This window comes from Hipposideros armiger, unplaced genomic scaffold (genome assembly GCF_001890085.2).
Source record: "Hipposideros armiger isolate ML-2016 unplaced genomic scaffold, ASM189008v1 scaffold_205, whole genome shotgun sequence".
NCBI classification, from domain to species: domain Eukaryota; kingdom Metazoa; phylum Chordata; class Mammalia; order Chiroptera; family Hipposideridae; genus Hipposideros; species Hipposideros armiger.
The window spans coordinates 920676-935617 of NW_017731555.1; the positions used below are offsets into that span (position 1 = coordinate 920676).

The 14942-nt window shown below is 39.5% G+C and overlaps 1 protein-coding gene across 4 annotated transcripts in view; it reads left to right on the forward strand.

Moving 5' to 3' along the window:
• CHN1 (chimerin 1) overlaps positions 1–14942 on the forward strand; it is a 179045-nt gene that overhangs the window by 147653 nt on the left and 16450 nt on the right. For all 4 annotated transcript variants that reach the window (XM_019653728.1, XM_019653727.1, XM_019653729.1 and 1 more), the window contains one exon: positions 10601–10685. In XM_019653728.1, coding sequence (XP_019509273.1) covers positions 10601–10685 — 85 coding nt within the window. The remainder of the gene's footprint in view (positions 1–10600; positions 10686–14942) is intronic.

Consider the following 14942-nt stretch of genomic DNA (forward strand, 5'->3'; position numbering starts at 1 on the left):
AATTTCTCTTGCATTTTATTTTCACATTTCAGCTTCTTAATGTGTTTATAGTTTTATGACTATAGGACCTTAAATGTATACACCCACACACCAGAATACAATATGTATTTTTTAAAGAAGGGGAATTATTTTTATACTACTCTTTTCTTTATTAACATTTTTTTTTTTAAGCTGAGCCATCCTGTCACCAGTTGGTAGCTCAGCAGCTGCTCAGCTCGGGCTGGGAATCGAACCACTGTTGCTCAGAGCTCAAACTCTTGAGCGAGCTCTTAACCAACTGAGCCACTCGGCCGGCCCCTCTTTATTAACATCTTTAATTAAAGACTATTTCAGTGTAGGAAAAATATGTCAACAGAAGAAACAAATTATTTCCCTTTGTCACTGGTACTCTTACATATCTTACAAAGTTTTTTACAAAGAAGTGGAGGGAGGAGAATACTACTATTGGGTTGTCGGAAAAGTCATGACTCATGTTTGCAACAGATGGCACTAGTTCATTTTTGGAAGTACTAGAATCATTCGCATCTATGTTATTGCTATGTCATTTGACAGCTGACAGTTCTAGCTTCATTCTAAAAAAAATTGAGCGATTTGGTTTAGTTTTGGAGATTTTACAACAAGTTGAAGATGGAAGACCAAACTGTGCATTTTTGCCATATTTTACTGTTTTACTTCCATAAAGGGAAGAACGCGCGTCAAGCTTGTGAAAAGTTGCATAAGATTTATGGTGACAATGCTCTACAAGAATGTCAGTGCCGGGCCGGCCGAGTGGCGCGATGGTTAAGAACTCGCTTGGGATGCCAGAGGGCCCCGGTTCGGATCCCACATAGGAGGGCCAGTGACACTGCCCTCCACAGCTAAGATGCTGAACAACCGCTCAACCTGGAGCTGGGCTGCCATGAGTCGCCGGCGGCAGCATAGGCTGCAGTCCCTGTGGCAGTGGGTTACCATGGGCTACCGTATGTAGCCAGCAGCCAGCGTGAGCGGCCAGCAGCCGCAGTGAGCGGCCGTCCAGAAGCCGGCGACTGATCTGTCTCGCCAGAGAAGAGCACAGTGATGGTGCCAGCTTGGGCCAGTGAAGCAACGACCTCCACAACTAGATTGAAGAACAAAAGGACAGCAACTTGTCTGTTCCCCTTCCCCCAATTCCCCAGCGCTGTTCCCCTCCCCGCAATTCCCCAATAAAAATCTTTAAAAAAAAAAAAATGTCAGTGCCAACGATGGTGATTTTGATCTCAATGACGCTCCTTGGTCAGGGAGGTCCACCGAGGTTGATGACGACAAAATAAAGGCATTGATCGAGTCAAACCCATGTTACACGACATGAGAGATTGCAGGAACATTGAACATCCATCATTGAAGCGTTTATGACCACCTGAAGAAGCTGGGATACGTAAGCAATCTCGATATTTGAGTTCCACAAGAACTCAAAGAAGTTCATTTGACAGTGCGTATAAACATCTGCAATATGTTCATTAAACGTGAGGAAAACTATCTTTTTTTGAAGCGACTGATAACTGGTCATGAGAAGTGGATTGTTTACAACAAAGTGGTGCTCAAATGGTCTTGGTCCCAACGCGATGATTCGCCTCAAATGACATCGAAAACGGACATTCATCAGAGGAAGGTTATGCTCTCAGTGTGGTGGGATTTTAAAGGTGTCGTGTTTTTTGAGCTCCTACCAAGGGACCAAACAATCAATTTGAATGGTTACTGTCGGCAATTGGACAGTTTGAACAAGGGACATTGGAAAATACTTCGAACTGAATAAACAAATACAACATCAAAATTTGTGGAATGTGGCTAAAGGACTGCGTATAGTGAAATCTTCATGAAATGCTTATTTTAGGGAAAAAAGATCTTAAAGCAATGAACTAAGCCTCTACCTTAAGAATCTAGAAAAAGAAGACCCAATTAACAGTAACCAAGTAACAGAAGGAAGGAAATATGAAAGATAAGAGCAGCAATCAGTGAAATAGAAGAAAAACAATACTGAAAATCTGGATTCTTTTACTTACAGCTTTAAAAAGGGTTTTAGCTATATAGCTTAATAATTTCTTGAGCATTATAGTCAAACCTTTTTTCTGGTATATTAGAGGAATACTTTAATTCGTAACATAATATATGTTAACAGTAAACCTGTTTAGGTGACAAATTTAAAACAAAGCCAAAGAGAAATTGAAACCTGTTTGTGTGGAATGTTAACATTATAATAGTACAGACTTAGCTTCAAGGAATTGTGGGTCATAAGATAATGTGGATTGGTCTGAGGCTTTTTTGTCTCTCAGTGTTCAGTTTACTTACGTATAACGTTGGTTTAGAGACTATCACTCAACTGTGGGTTGTAGAGTGGTTTTTATTGAACAACCAAGTAGATTCTTTTATTTGCCTATTATACCTTCATAATATAACTTTAAGAGATTGGTATTTTGAAGTATTGATTCACTGTGTTGGTATTTTATTACTCATTTTTGAATGCAAACTTATTCATCCAAGTAATGAAACTAAACTTTCAAAGTAGAAATATTTATGTTACGGCATTTGACATTTTAAAACTTTAACCATGATTCCGCTTAGAGGTAAAGTTCTTATTAGAGCTCCTATGGGAAGAAAAGGAAAAGAATTTGTTTCTGAAACTTTAAAAATGTCTAAACATTAAAATTACAGATTTTCTAATACTTTAAACACCCATATTTTGAAATGGAAGGTGTTTTTAAATTACTGGTTATATTATTTATTATACAATGTATACCTTGTAACATGATCAGAATCAATAAATAGAAGGAATGCCTTGAGAACTTTAATGCTTCCACTGCCTGATTCCTGAGTTTCAGATTGATGGCTCTGTGTGAGGGGTCACTCTTGCAGTTTAGAACAGAACACTGACACCAGAAACTGTTTGGGTTCTACAATTAATGTGGTTGAGCGTGCTTCTAAGAAGCAAGTTCACTTGTCTGCACCACATTAACTCAGCTGTAATTTTAGAGATATTTCTCCCTCACAGGGAGAGTTGGTTGGCAGGGGGAGGGGATTGGTAGAGCATCAAGAAAGCTATAGGGAAATTTAAATTTTGTTAATAAGGCCTGGTATAGAATTATGGCAAATGGATTGTATGAGTGGAATTAATAACTATTATTTTTTCTGTACATGTTTACTTCAAGTACTGTTTTATACACTAATCAATAAAAAACATTTTTATAATGTTATTCATGTGGGAGCAGAACTAAATTATTATGTTGCCCCGGTAGTTGCCCTACTAGTAAAGTAAGACTAGTATTGTTATAGTTTGATCATATTCTGTTAGCTTTTCCCTGTAGTTATTTATCCTGTTTAAGGGGCTGTCGTTTATTTGTGGTATGACCAATGCATGTCTAGCAGGCTTTTATGATAACTCCCTCAGTTTTGAACAGTTTTCTCACTTCACTCTTGAAACATTAGGTCACTGAGTTTCTGTCATTTGTCATCCTTTTCAAAACGATTCTTCTGTGTTACCTACCTATGTGGTTACATATGTGCCTCAGAGCCCCTATGAACTCTCCCTGCACCGTCACGTGTAGCATCTAGTTGTAGAAGCTGTTAGTGCCTAGGCCCCTTCACCATATGTCCAACCCCCATGCCCAAAGAAGCAACCCCATTCTCACTGCTGTCGCCAGTGTACTCCTCCTCCTATGCCAGGCCCTCACCAGCGCCAAGCGTTGCTTAAAGCCTTGTTTCAGCAAGTGCTTGGTGCATTCCTTCCGCCTTTCCTGCTGGGGGCACCACATTACACATCCATTCCATCAGGACAAGAGGAGTAGGCATGGCCAGCACCATGTCAGTGCTGGTGGCTTAACCACATCCAAACCTCACTGATTGTTATAGATTTTTCCGCAAGAATTAAGGCCACTGGTAGTTCTGACTAGATTTAACTAAATAACAAGGCAAGAAGGTATTGCCTTGATATTAAAGACACTCCTATTTTAAGTACCCCGCGCCCCACCTTTTTTTTTGTTCTTTTACAGGGAATCCCTACACAATTTAATGTATTTGTTGCTAATGATCATAGCTAATGTTATACATTCTCTTCTCATGGTTTAATAATACAAATCAAAATGCTTTAACTGAAGTGGCAAAATTAGCACCAAAATTCTGAATTTCAAATCCCTTGGATCAAAATTAAGCCATCTTAGTAAGACTAAAATTGGTGACTTAAAAAAGTACATTCTGGTTGCCCTAAAGATAAAAATGGGGGAAAGGGGGGGAAAGCCTTTCCCACCCAGCTGCCCGACTACCTGCATTCCTTTCGTTTTGGTTTTGATCCTCTGCTCTCTCCCTTCATTGCCTAACACCGTGCTGGAGAACGGACTCATCGGAGCCTCCCAAACGAGCGCGGCAGCTGAAACGTCATTCCCACCTTCCTCTGCAAAATGTCATTCCCCTAGTGTTCTGATTGCCTGCAACCTCGTTTACATGTGCGGCGGGCTCCTGGGCTGTTTGCATCCACGCTTGTTTCTAGAGGCAGTGTTACGGCTTGGAAGGGATAATGAAGATGGCTGAATTTTCTTTCTCTTCCCATGGCATGCATTTCTTTTCCGTTGTTTCTATTATTGACATTCACACTGGAGATACGAATGTCAGAAACAGGATGAGAAGCAGGAGTGTTGGTTTTCTTCACAGAAGCCAGGGTTTGGGTCAGTGTAACAGCAGGCCCAGCTGGGAATGGTGTCAGTTTTTACCTAGGCCAGTGCCCAGGAGACACATGACCCTTAGCCTAAGCCTCGTGAGCCCCTCGGTGGCTTAGCCATCTTCCCCCCACCCCCGTCTGTCCTTGTCAGCCTGGCTCTGACCAGTGCCTTCTTTGTGATAGACTCTTGGGGTCCATTTATCAATCCAGTCTTCATCTCTGTTTTTGAGGTGATGAACATGAAAGGAGTCTTTCAAAAGTGAAGAGCATCCATCCTCAAATGTCACAGCAATAAAGTTGTGTTTTTTCCAGTGGCAGAAGAGAAGAGGGCTTTAAAACTGGTTGTTCTGCCCTTTGTTCATGAAGGTATAATTCATGCCATGTACTCTGTCACTTTCATTTGCCAAGAGGTACCAAAAGCTTTGAAGGTGGCCTAGAGAAATCACCTGTGGCCAACTTACAAGGCGGATTTGCTGAGGACCAGCGCTGACCTCACTGATATTACAGGCTGAAGCTGATTGCTCTTTTGGATGATCTTCCCAAAATGCCCTCCTCAAAGGAATCTTTTTTTGGTAAATTGATCAAGTGATCTGTTTAAATAACTCTAAGGAAGAAATAGTGATGTTTATAAAGAAATTGGTGTTTCCCACCTTATAATGCGTGTATGTCAGTAAGGTCAGATGGTAAACAGCAAAAACAGAGGCAGCTCCTGCTTGCAAGAAACATTAACTAAAGACTAGTGGATGTCATAGGATAAAGATGCTACTAACACCTCATTCATCACAAGACCACTGCCCATCAGCCTCAACTGCAGAAACACAGGCAAGCCAGAAGTTTGTTTAAAAAACAAAAAGGCCTTCAATGGGAAGATGGATGACACATTTTCTTGGTTGACATCCAGTGCTAGCAAAGTTATCAGACTTCCTCATTCACATCTAAGAATCAGTGAATGGAAAAGCGAGAAGTGAAGAAGAAGGAGAAAGAACTGACAGCCCTGGAGAGGAAGAAGAGACAGGAAAACTAAGATACAAACTTATGAAGACATACAAACCTGGGGCCACTTAGAGTTTAAAAAAAAAGACACATGGAAAGTGTCACTTAGTGTCTGTTGGCTGTGTCTGTTGTAAAGACATCAGTAACTTTGATTCCCTGAATGCTGACCAGCTGCAGACCTCTCAGGGCGATCTATTATACATAGGGCATTCGAGGCAAGTGTCATCCTATAATCTAGGGCTGTGGCCTGAGGCCTGGGACCCCCTGAGAGCCACTCCAGACCTCCTTTCTCCCAGATGCCAGCCTAGCTCTTCGTTAGCATCCTCCTAAGCAGAAAGAATCTCCAAGGTATACCTTTTGACCTTTTAATTATTATATAGTGAATGCCCGTTACATTCTGATTGTATCATTTTAAGAGAGGTAGTTAAAATCCAGCCATATGTGGTGGTCAGACCTGGCTGCAGGGGCCAGTGCCCTCGAGCCCCGTCTGCAGGAAGAACTGCATCCTGGTTCCGTTGCGCCAGACACAGCAGTACAACGGAAGAGCTGCTCCAAGTTGTTTAATTTGGCCAATTGATTTTAAAATATCTTTTTCTGAATTGGTAGAATATGTGATATAAACATCACTGATTATGGAAAACTGCATACAAAATAAAACAGCTAAAGCTCAAATTTAGCACAGTCACCCTTTTAAAAAGAAAGTACTTGTCCCTTTTGCTTTAATGCACTTGATACTGTTATGGTATGACTTCAGTGTCATTCAGGAAAGAAACTTGCTTTCAAGTCTGGCGACCCTTCTTGGAATTTCTGGCCAGTTCCAGTTCCCTACTCTCCCGAAACTACTTATTTGCTGAGTAGCTGAACTTACATCCTAATGCACAGGGACTACAGACTACGAACTTCCTGAGGTTTCTGGCCTCCAGGCCCCCGCCACTCCTGCACAGCCGTCCTCTCCCCTCTTACTCTTTTTCCAACTCAGGAAAAGCAAAAAGTAATTTCCCTCTTATTCTAGCTGATCCCTCAGCCCTGGATCCCATCTCCACTTGACCTTACTCCACGAGTTACTTCCTCTTTCCCGGAAATCTTCAATCAGCCATTCCCTTCCCTGCCATTGTTTAGTTCCCATCTCACTTCCAAACCTCTTCCCTACTCCTGTTCCCTGTTAATGCCATCCTCCCCCATTCACCAGGCCCCAAACCCTAACAGGTAGCCAGGTTCTTCCCCTGCTCTGCCATTAGCTGACTAGTTACCTGTTGACTCTGCCTGCTAAATAAACATCCCTTTCTCTCAGTTACCACTGCTAAGTTCAGATCCTTGTCATCTATTACCTGGAACACTGCCATAGCATCCTACCTGGTGTGTCTTCCTCCAGCCTTGCCCCCTTGACTGTGTCACTCTCCCTAAACGTCTTCAGTGGCCCTGCGTTGCTCACTAGGCAAAGCATAAATCCGCAGGCATGGAAGAGGCGCCGTCTGCCTCTCATCTCCTGCCATGCCCGTCATTCCCCACCCTCACTCTTCCTTGCAGTTCTCTAAACATCTCATTGATTCGCTCAGGTGTGCGCCTTTGATTTCCTTGTAACAGCCTTTCCTACTGTGCGCCACTCCAACACGTACACCCCCCATTCTGCCCCCCCCCCCAGGTCACCTGGCTGACCCTGCTCATCCCTGGAGACTCAGCTCTTGGGTTGAGACTTGAGCCTGAGCAGGGCCCCTCCCCCAGCTTCCTTCACACTTTGCAGACACTTTCAGTAGAGCATTTTCACAGTGTTTTTAATGGGAGAAACCTACAGTGAAGTCCTTGAGCCAATATCCTTTTTATCTTTGTATATGTCATCACTTAATAAAAGTTTATGAATGAATAAAAATGGTTAATGAATGAAGTCTGTTTGGAAGATCTCTAGGGAAATAAAAAGGACAAAAAGTCTGCAGTATTCAATTTTTACAAATGCAACCCCGTATTGTTTAACCCTTGAGGTCACAAAGCAAACAAAACTTAAGAAATATGAATTTTAGATACAGAAATTCAAAAAGGAATCCAGGTAAACCCTATTATACAAATAAAAATTTAGTAAGCTGCTGGCGCTTCAATGTGTATTTCTAGAACAGTTACCTGGAGAGCTATATACATAAGTAACCTTCAAAATGGTTTAAAAAAAAAAAACAAAAAAAATTAAAAACAACAACAAAACCAGCCGCATATGGCTCTGGATGCCTTTATTTAAAGCTGTCCAAGAAGGGAATATGTAAATAACAATTTCATAAAGATTGCCTTCTGAGATAATTGTGTGATCCTTTAATTAACGAACTTTGGGTCTGCTTGGACAGTTAAATCCTTTCTTCGGCATATGGAATACAAAGAAATGTCCCAAGATTTTCAAAATGCTACCTCCACTACTGCTTTTGTGAAGGTAAGGAAGCGCATTGGTTCTATCATAACATCCCTTTACTCGGTGCTGTTTGCAAGAGCCCTTTTTAAAGTAACTTCACACCATCTACTCTATTTTGCGCTCCTAATGTAACTGGAAGACCCTGTATCATGAGACAACTGTCAGGTACAAAACTGGAACTTGCTCCATACTTCTAGTCCTTTTTTTACTAACCTTACCAAGTTAAGCAATACCGGACTATCCTGAGACCTGGCAACCTAGAAGCCAGTTTATACCCCAAAGACTTTCCCTAAAAATAACTTCACAATTCTATAGCTATTTTATGATTCTAAAACTTTTTTAATGAGTCAGTGCTATCTATTTCACTCATTCTCCTCACAGTAAAACAAGACTGTATACTTTATCCAGTTATATTCACTCAGAGGAACACAGATGAACCCAAAGATATCACGGACTATCTGAATGTTGATTTTGGACTCTGCTTCAGGAACTCCAAGAAAAGCTTTCAGCTTACAGGCTCTAAACATCATGAACAATCCAGAAGCAGCTGTGCCTGCATTCCTGATGCTTTTCCATAAAAGACATAGAAGGGACGATGGCTTTCTTTTTCATACCAACACGACATTTCGTACTCAAGCTCACTTGGCAACAACCAGAGTCCCAGCATATACCTGCTTGGAATGAACCCCAGGTTACCCATTGGAGCCTTACATGGATATTTTTGCCCGTAGTAGTATTTTGAATTCTGATATACCATATTTCATTGATTCTAACTAATATGTACTCTTTTTTTATTTTAACATCTCTGAAATTGGCATTTATCTTACAATCAGTGCTTATCATAATTTAATTGACATGGTTTTTCTAAACTGAACAAACAGGGTGCCAAAAAAATGTATACACATTTTAAGAAAGGAAAAAACTATTAAAATTGTAATAATATATTACCAATAACAAAAGATGAATTATAAGTCACGTTTGACTTGTGCAATTACAAGAGGTGCTCAAAGTGGTTACCATCAGTGTCCAGGCACTTCTGATTATGGTGAACTACTGCTTGAGCAACGTTGAGCAAAGTTATCTGTTTGTATACATGTTTTTGGCACCCCTGGTACATGTCTTACATTTAGTATAAGTCATGTACAATAGCATCTTAAATTTTAAGAAATGTTTTATATGTATGTTACTACATGTAATTATATATTTATTTCTTGTTTCAAGAAATAAGTTATATATAACTATATAGTTATATATATTTCTTAAGTTTCAAGAAATAAACTTAAGATATATATATATATATATATATATATATATATATCTTAAAAATAATTTACTTGGTTTCTAAGATCTATTTAATACATAAATAGAACAGTAGTAAAAATTACAACCTTAGCTGTAAATTTCATTGTTTGCAATAGCTGTTTTGGCAGACATTTATGTTGGAATCAAATTAACACAGTCTGATATTCACTCTCGTATTCCTGTTTTCTGCAGGACAAAATCATATATATCAGAAATTATCTCAAGTAAATGTAATTTGATCCAGCTCATTGGCTCCTTTGTTCCCTCTCCCTGTTCTTTTAACTTATTTCTTGTGTGCATTTTCAGCTAATATTTGCTCAGATATCGTAAAGTGTTACTGATAATATTCATTTTTTTTATTCTTTAATGTTTGGGGTTCGGATTCTTTGCTTCTCTAGTCTACCAATATTTTTCATCTGAGTTAAGCTAGAATGCCTTCTCTTTCCTATACATAAAAGTCTATAGGTATCTTAGTGTTTGAATCCTTTCTTCTTTGGGAGTTCCTTTCTCAGGGACAAATGTAGTAAAACTTTAATGAGCTGGAATGATTAGTGAATAATTACTACACTAAAACAGGGTTTCTTTCTTTTTTATATTAGTTTCAGGTGTACAAAACAATGCAATAGTTATCCTTTTCACCCCTCACAAAGTGACAACCCCCCTTCCCTGAAACAGGGTTTCTGACTAACTGTAGTTGCTGCAGTTTCTGAAATACAGTATATTCATTCCCTTTGCTAGCATATTAAGTATCAAATAGTTTTGAACAGAAATTGGCCCCTTTTGATCATTCAGTTGTGACCAGCCACTAAGTATCACCTTCAACATCTGTGGCCCTCCCTGGTCACAGAGGACAGAAGGTGGCACATCTGGCAAAAGGCCTTACAGGACCCAGACATACTCCACATGGCGCCTATCCTTTTTCATGCCATCGTGCTCAGGAAATGCCAGTGTTTGTGTAACATATAGATGAGGCTGCTCACAGCTGGAGGGAACATTTGGAAAACGACACTGTAGAAATTGTTTTCAAAAGTAAATTGCAAGCTATTGGTCTGATTTATCACCATTTCTCAAAGAAGAAATCAAACTTCGAAAGACACTTGAACTGCTTGTCAGTTCCACTCAATCAAGGTTTTAACAATGTAATCATATCGTGCCTATTCAGTACTAACTGTGGTTTGTATAGAAGTGCTTTGACAGGAAAAATCTCATCCGTGCATTTCCCTTCTGGTCACTTTGTCACTGCTCTTTTGCAGGTCCATACATTCAGAGGGCCACACTGGTGTGAATACTGTGCCAACTTCATGTGGGGTCTCATTGCTCAGGGAGTGAAATGTGCAGGTGAGACCTCTTCCCTTTCATGTCATTGAGTAAGCTATTATATGAAGTTGTAAGAAGTAAGTTATTAGGAGATTTGCTGTTACGCAGATTCCATGGGCTGGATCCTGGTTTGTGCTTAACACACATGCGGTAGGCTGGATTCTCAGGCAGCCACTTTGGAAATTGATATTTTATCTGCCCTTAACCTTGTACTTAATGGACAGCAAAATAGGAATCTGGCATTAGTCCATTAAAAAGAGAGAAGTCGGCTTGTTCAAAAAGTCTGATAAAAGGAGATAAAAGTAAGGCAGTTATATTTAACTGTTGCCTTAGATGTTGCATGAACTAAATTTATAAAAATCATTTTTTTAAAAAAGCAGTATACAGGGACCTATGATTGTTGCCATGGAAACTGAATTTTAAAGATAACTTGTTAAGCTGGATTGTCCTTACTAAATTTTTGTGAAATAAAATTGAAGCTTTAAAAATTTGTGAATTTATCTTCAAAGATGGTTAGCAAATTATGAAAAACCACGTAGTAACTAATACTTTATTTGTGACATTTTCAAATCTTGAATATGCCAAATATTTTTTATGAAATATGACCATAGTATTTTTAGATTTAAATTTAGAAACTTTCAAGATTTACACATAAAGAATTAACCAACTTAGGGATTTATTGAAATCCTTTTTGAAATAAATAGTTATTCACATCACGTGAAATTCATTTGTATAGAACAACTATACAGAGTATTAGCCATTGGCATAAGCTTAAAAATAGCCACTTAAATTTTAAATGTATAGTGTTTGGTCTTAGAAGTTTCGCTATTTAAATTGTAAAACTAAAAAATACCTTCTTACATGTCTTTCAGCATGAAGGTTAATGCTAAAAATGTATGTTAAAAGTAAAGTATTTCAGAATGAAAACTGTAGTAATTCTGTCAAATTTATCACTGTAAAAATCCGCATTTCTTTTGTGGCATGATTTTTTTTTTTTTTTAAGATTTTTATTGGGGAATTGGGGGGATGGGAACAGCGCTGGGGAATTGGGGAAAGGGGAACAGACAAGTTGCTGTTATTTTGTTCTTCAGTCTAGTTGTGGAGGATGTTGCTTCACTGGCCCAAGCTGGCACCATCATTGCACTCTTCTCGGGCGAGGCAGATCAGTCGCCGGCTTCTGGACGGCTGCTCACTGCAGCTGCTGGCCGGCCACTCATGCTGGCTGCTGGCTACACACGGTAGCCCATGGCAACTGTGGCATGATTTTTAATGCAATGTTTTTGTTGTCCATTACATGCAGAAACTTCTGGGGTCTGTTTTTCTTATTTCTACATTGCATTTTTGTTGAATAGCAAGGTGCAGTATACATTGCACCTTGTGAATATTCCACGTCACCCTTCTTTCAGTTATTATTCTCTTCGTATCACTAAAGCATGATAAAGTTCCAGGCATACATCACTCCCCAAATCCATTCAAGGACCTCCCTGCCACAGGCAGGGATAAGAATTCCCCATGTGTGGACTTGGAACTGCACAGAGGTGGTGTCCATCAAAGAGCATCTCAGCTCAGATCCAGTCTGACCCTTCTGTCATCCTAGAGGGATGACAGCACCATTTGCAAGTCTATCCAGGGAGTAAGTGAAAACAATGTTACCATTCCAGCTGGTGGTTACCCAGAGTCCGGATGAGGACCTGTCATTGGGAAGGTGGTGGTTAATTAGGCCTTTGAACCAGAGAGGAACATGGTAGAAGATAAAGTGTTGAGAAAGGGGTGTTGTTAAGACCATCTACATTGTTGTGGTTTTTCAAAGGCAAATAGAATACTCCTTCCAAAGCATAAATCATCTGCTCGGGGGACGCTGGTCTCAATAAGCCTGGGTTGCCTTTATGACACAGCCTTGACCAGCCGAGACTCTGCGACAGTTTTGTAAACACTTGATGACTGTCACTAACTTAAATGCTTTGACTAGACTAATGGTGTGTATCATTCACATTTTGAAAGCGAAGGTCATCTACATAAGAATTCTGAGTCAGCTCTTAGGTGTTAACGGGTACAACACCTATGAATAATCTTTGCAATACGCTACGTTCCCAAATCATGTTTGAAAGGAATGTTCTGGAACATTTATGATCGTAATAATATGAACAAAAGAAGGAAGAAAATGATTCACTTCTCCCACAGCCACCTGCATTGAATAGCCCTCACTCACCTCTTGTTCTGAGGAAAGGGGAGGATTGAAAGGAAAACCTTGAGGAGATTTTTCATTTTATAGCATATCTTGTCCTTTAAAGCATTGTATTCTATGTGACTTCAGCGGTATTAATGTGTAGCATAAGAACAAGTCAGCCCAGTTTTTAAAATGTGGAAGGTTGGAATTTGAATTAGTTCTGTTTTCTATGACAACTAATTATATTTGGATTGACAGTGGGATGCTTAGATATGAGGTAGCTCATCCTGACCTTTGAGCCATCCACTTTATCTAAAACAATGCAGAAAATTAAGAATTTAGAGAGAGAGAGAGAATACACTAATTGTGGTGGGCTGACCATTGGCTCCCCAAATATTTCTACTTCCTAATCCCCGGAACCTGTGAATATTGAATATGTTACCTTTTGTGGCAAAAGGGACTTCATGATTAAGTTAAGGATGTTGAGATGGGGAGATCGCCCTGAACTGTCAGGGTAGGTCCAGTGTAATCAGAAATCACAGGGGTCATTATAAGAGGGAGGCAGGAGAGGCAGAGGCAGAGGAAAGGTGTAAGGACAAAACCAGAGGTCATCAAAGAGAGAAGATACTATGCCCCTGGCTTTGAAGAGGAAGGGGCCGCAAGCCAAGGAATGCAGGCAGCATCCAGAAGCTGGGAAAGGTGAAGGAAAGAAACACTGTGTTTCGCCACTAAACATTAAAGCTATTACTTCCAAAGAAAAATGGCAGGCTTACTGCTTTTCAGAAAAGAGATGTATTTATCTCCTGTTGATCCCTAAGACAGCTTGCTTTGTTCTGGTTTCTTTTTTCAAAATCCACCAAGGCATAGCTTGTCAGGAATTTTTAAATGAGTGTTTGCCAAAAGCAATGATTTTGTATCCCACCTCTTTTTTTTTTTTTTTAACATTATGTAAAGTGTTGGGTGGTGTTCCAGTCACCATATTGGCACAGTTGCTGTAGGAATGAGACTGCGTCCAGCTAATAGCAGGCAAGCTGTCCCTCTAGGACTGAAAGCTCTAGGCTTGTTGCTAAGTACCCCACAGCCCACAGCCAACAAGGACAACTGAGGGAGCAGCAGGGATAATCATGAGACTACCAGTCATTACAGACATGATCTTTTAAAACCCCGCAACACAAGCTTCCATATAGGCATTAGCTGTCTCCTCTACCAACGTCTCCTTTCCTCTAGCCTCCTTGAAAGTGAGCACAGTGATGTTTCAGGGGGTTATCAAACTGCACTTTGGGAGTGGGTACTCCTACTAAAATATTTGGGAGCGGAATAGGTAGCCTTTCAAAGTAAAGTTCAAAGGATTATCTGCTCAGGTAAAATAGCTTTCCAAATCAATTTCCTTTTCTTTATGAAATGTAAGCTTACATGTTAATCTATTATTATTAATATTTAATCACTGAGATAGCCAAACATCCCTCCCACCAAAAAGACCATTATTCCACCAGCATTCCTGAATCGCTTTCATTTTAGCCTTCCCAGAATATTCTAAGACATTAACCTGGATAATAATTGTTGTAAATCAGACATATCAACTTAGTAGTGATTATTGATTAAAGTGACTTCGTTTTTCCAGAGTATCATTATCATTGCTGCCGACTCCCAAAAGGAAATGGCAGCTTTTTTTCCAAATAATAAAACGTATTTATTGCTTCAAATATATAAGCATTTAACTTTTAGGATGAAGGAAAAAAGTGGAAGTAATGTCTTTTATTTTAATTACTGCTCTGATTGACTGTACCTTAAAAGTTATGTTTGTCCTTATAAACCAGTGAGAAAGAAATTGGTTAGACTTGCTTAAAACTTTCATGTATCCCCTTTTAATTAAAAGTAATATTTTCATAAATATCTCAAAGAATAAGGTATTTGTCCTAGTTTTGCTTATGTAATTAATGATTTCTGATGCATATTAGATATGAGCTACTCCCACTTTTCCTGGATTGTGGGGGAGACTACTAAGAAATAGTTTAAAAATAGAACTTTCATTTGCAATTTTTTCAAATATGAACACTCATAGAAAAGAATGACTTACATTTATTTTCAGAACACGTTAATATTACCCCTTA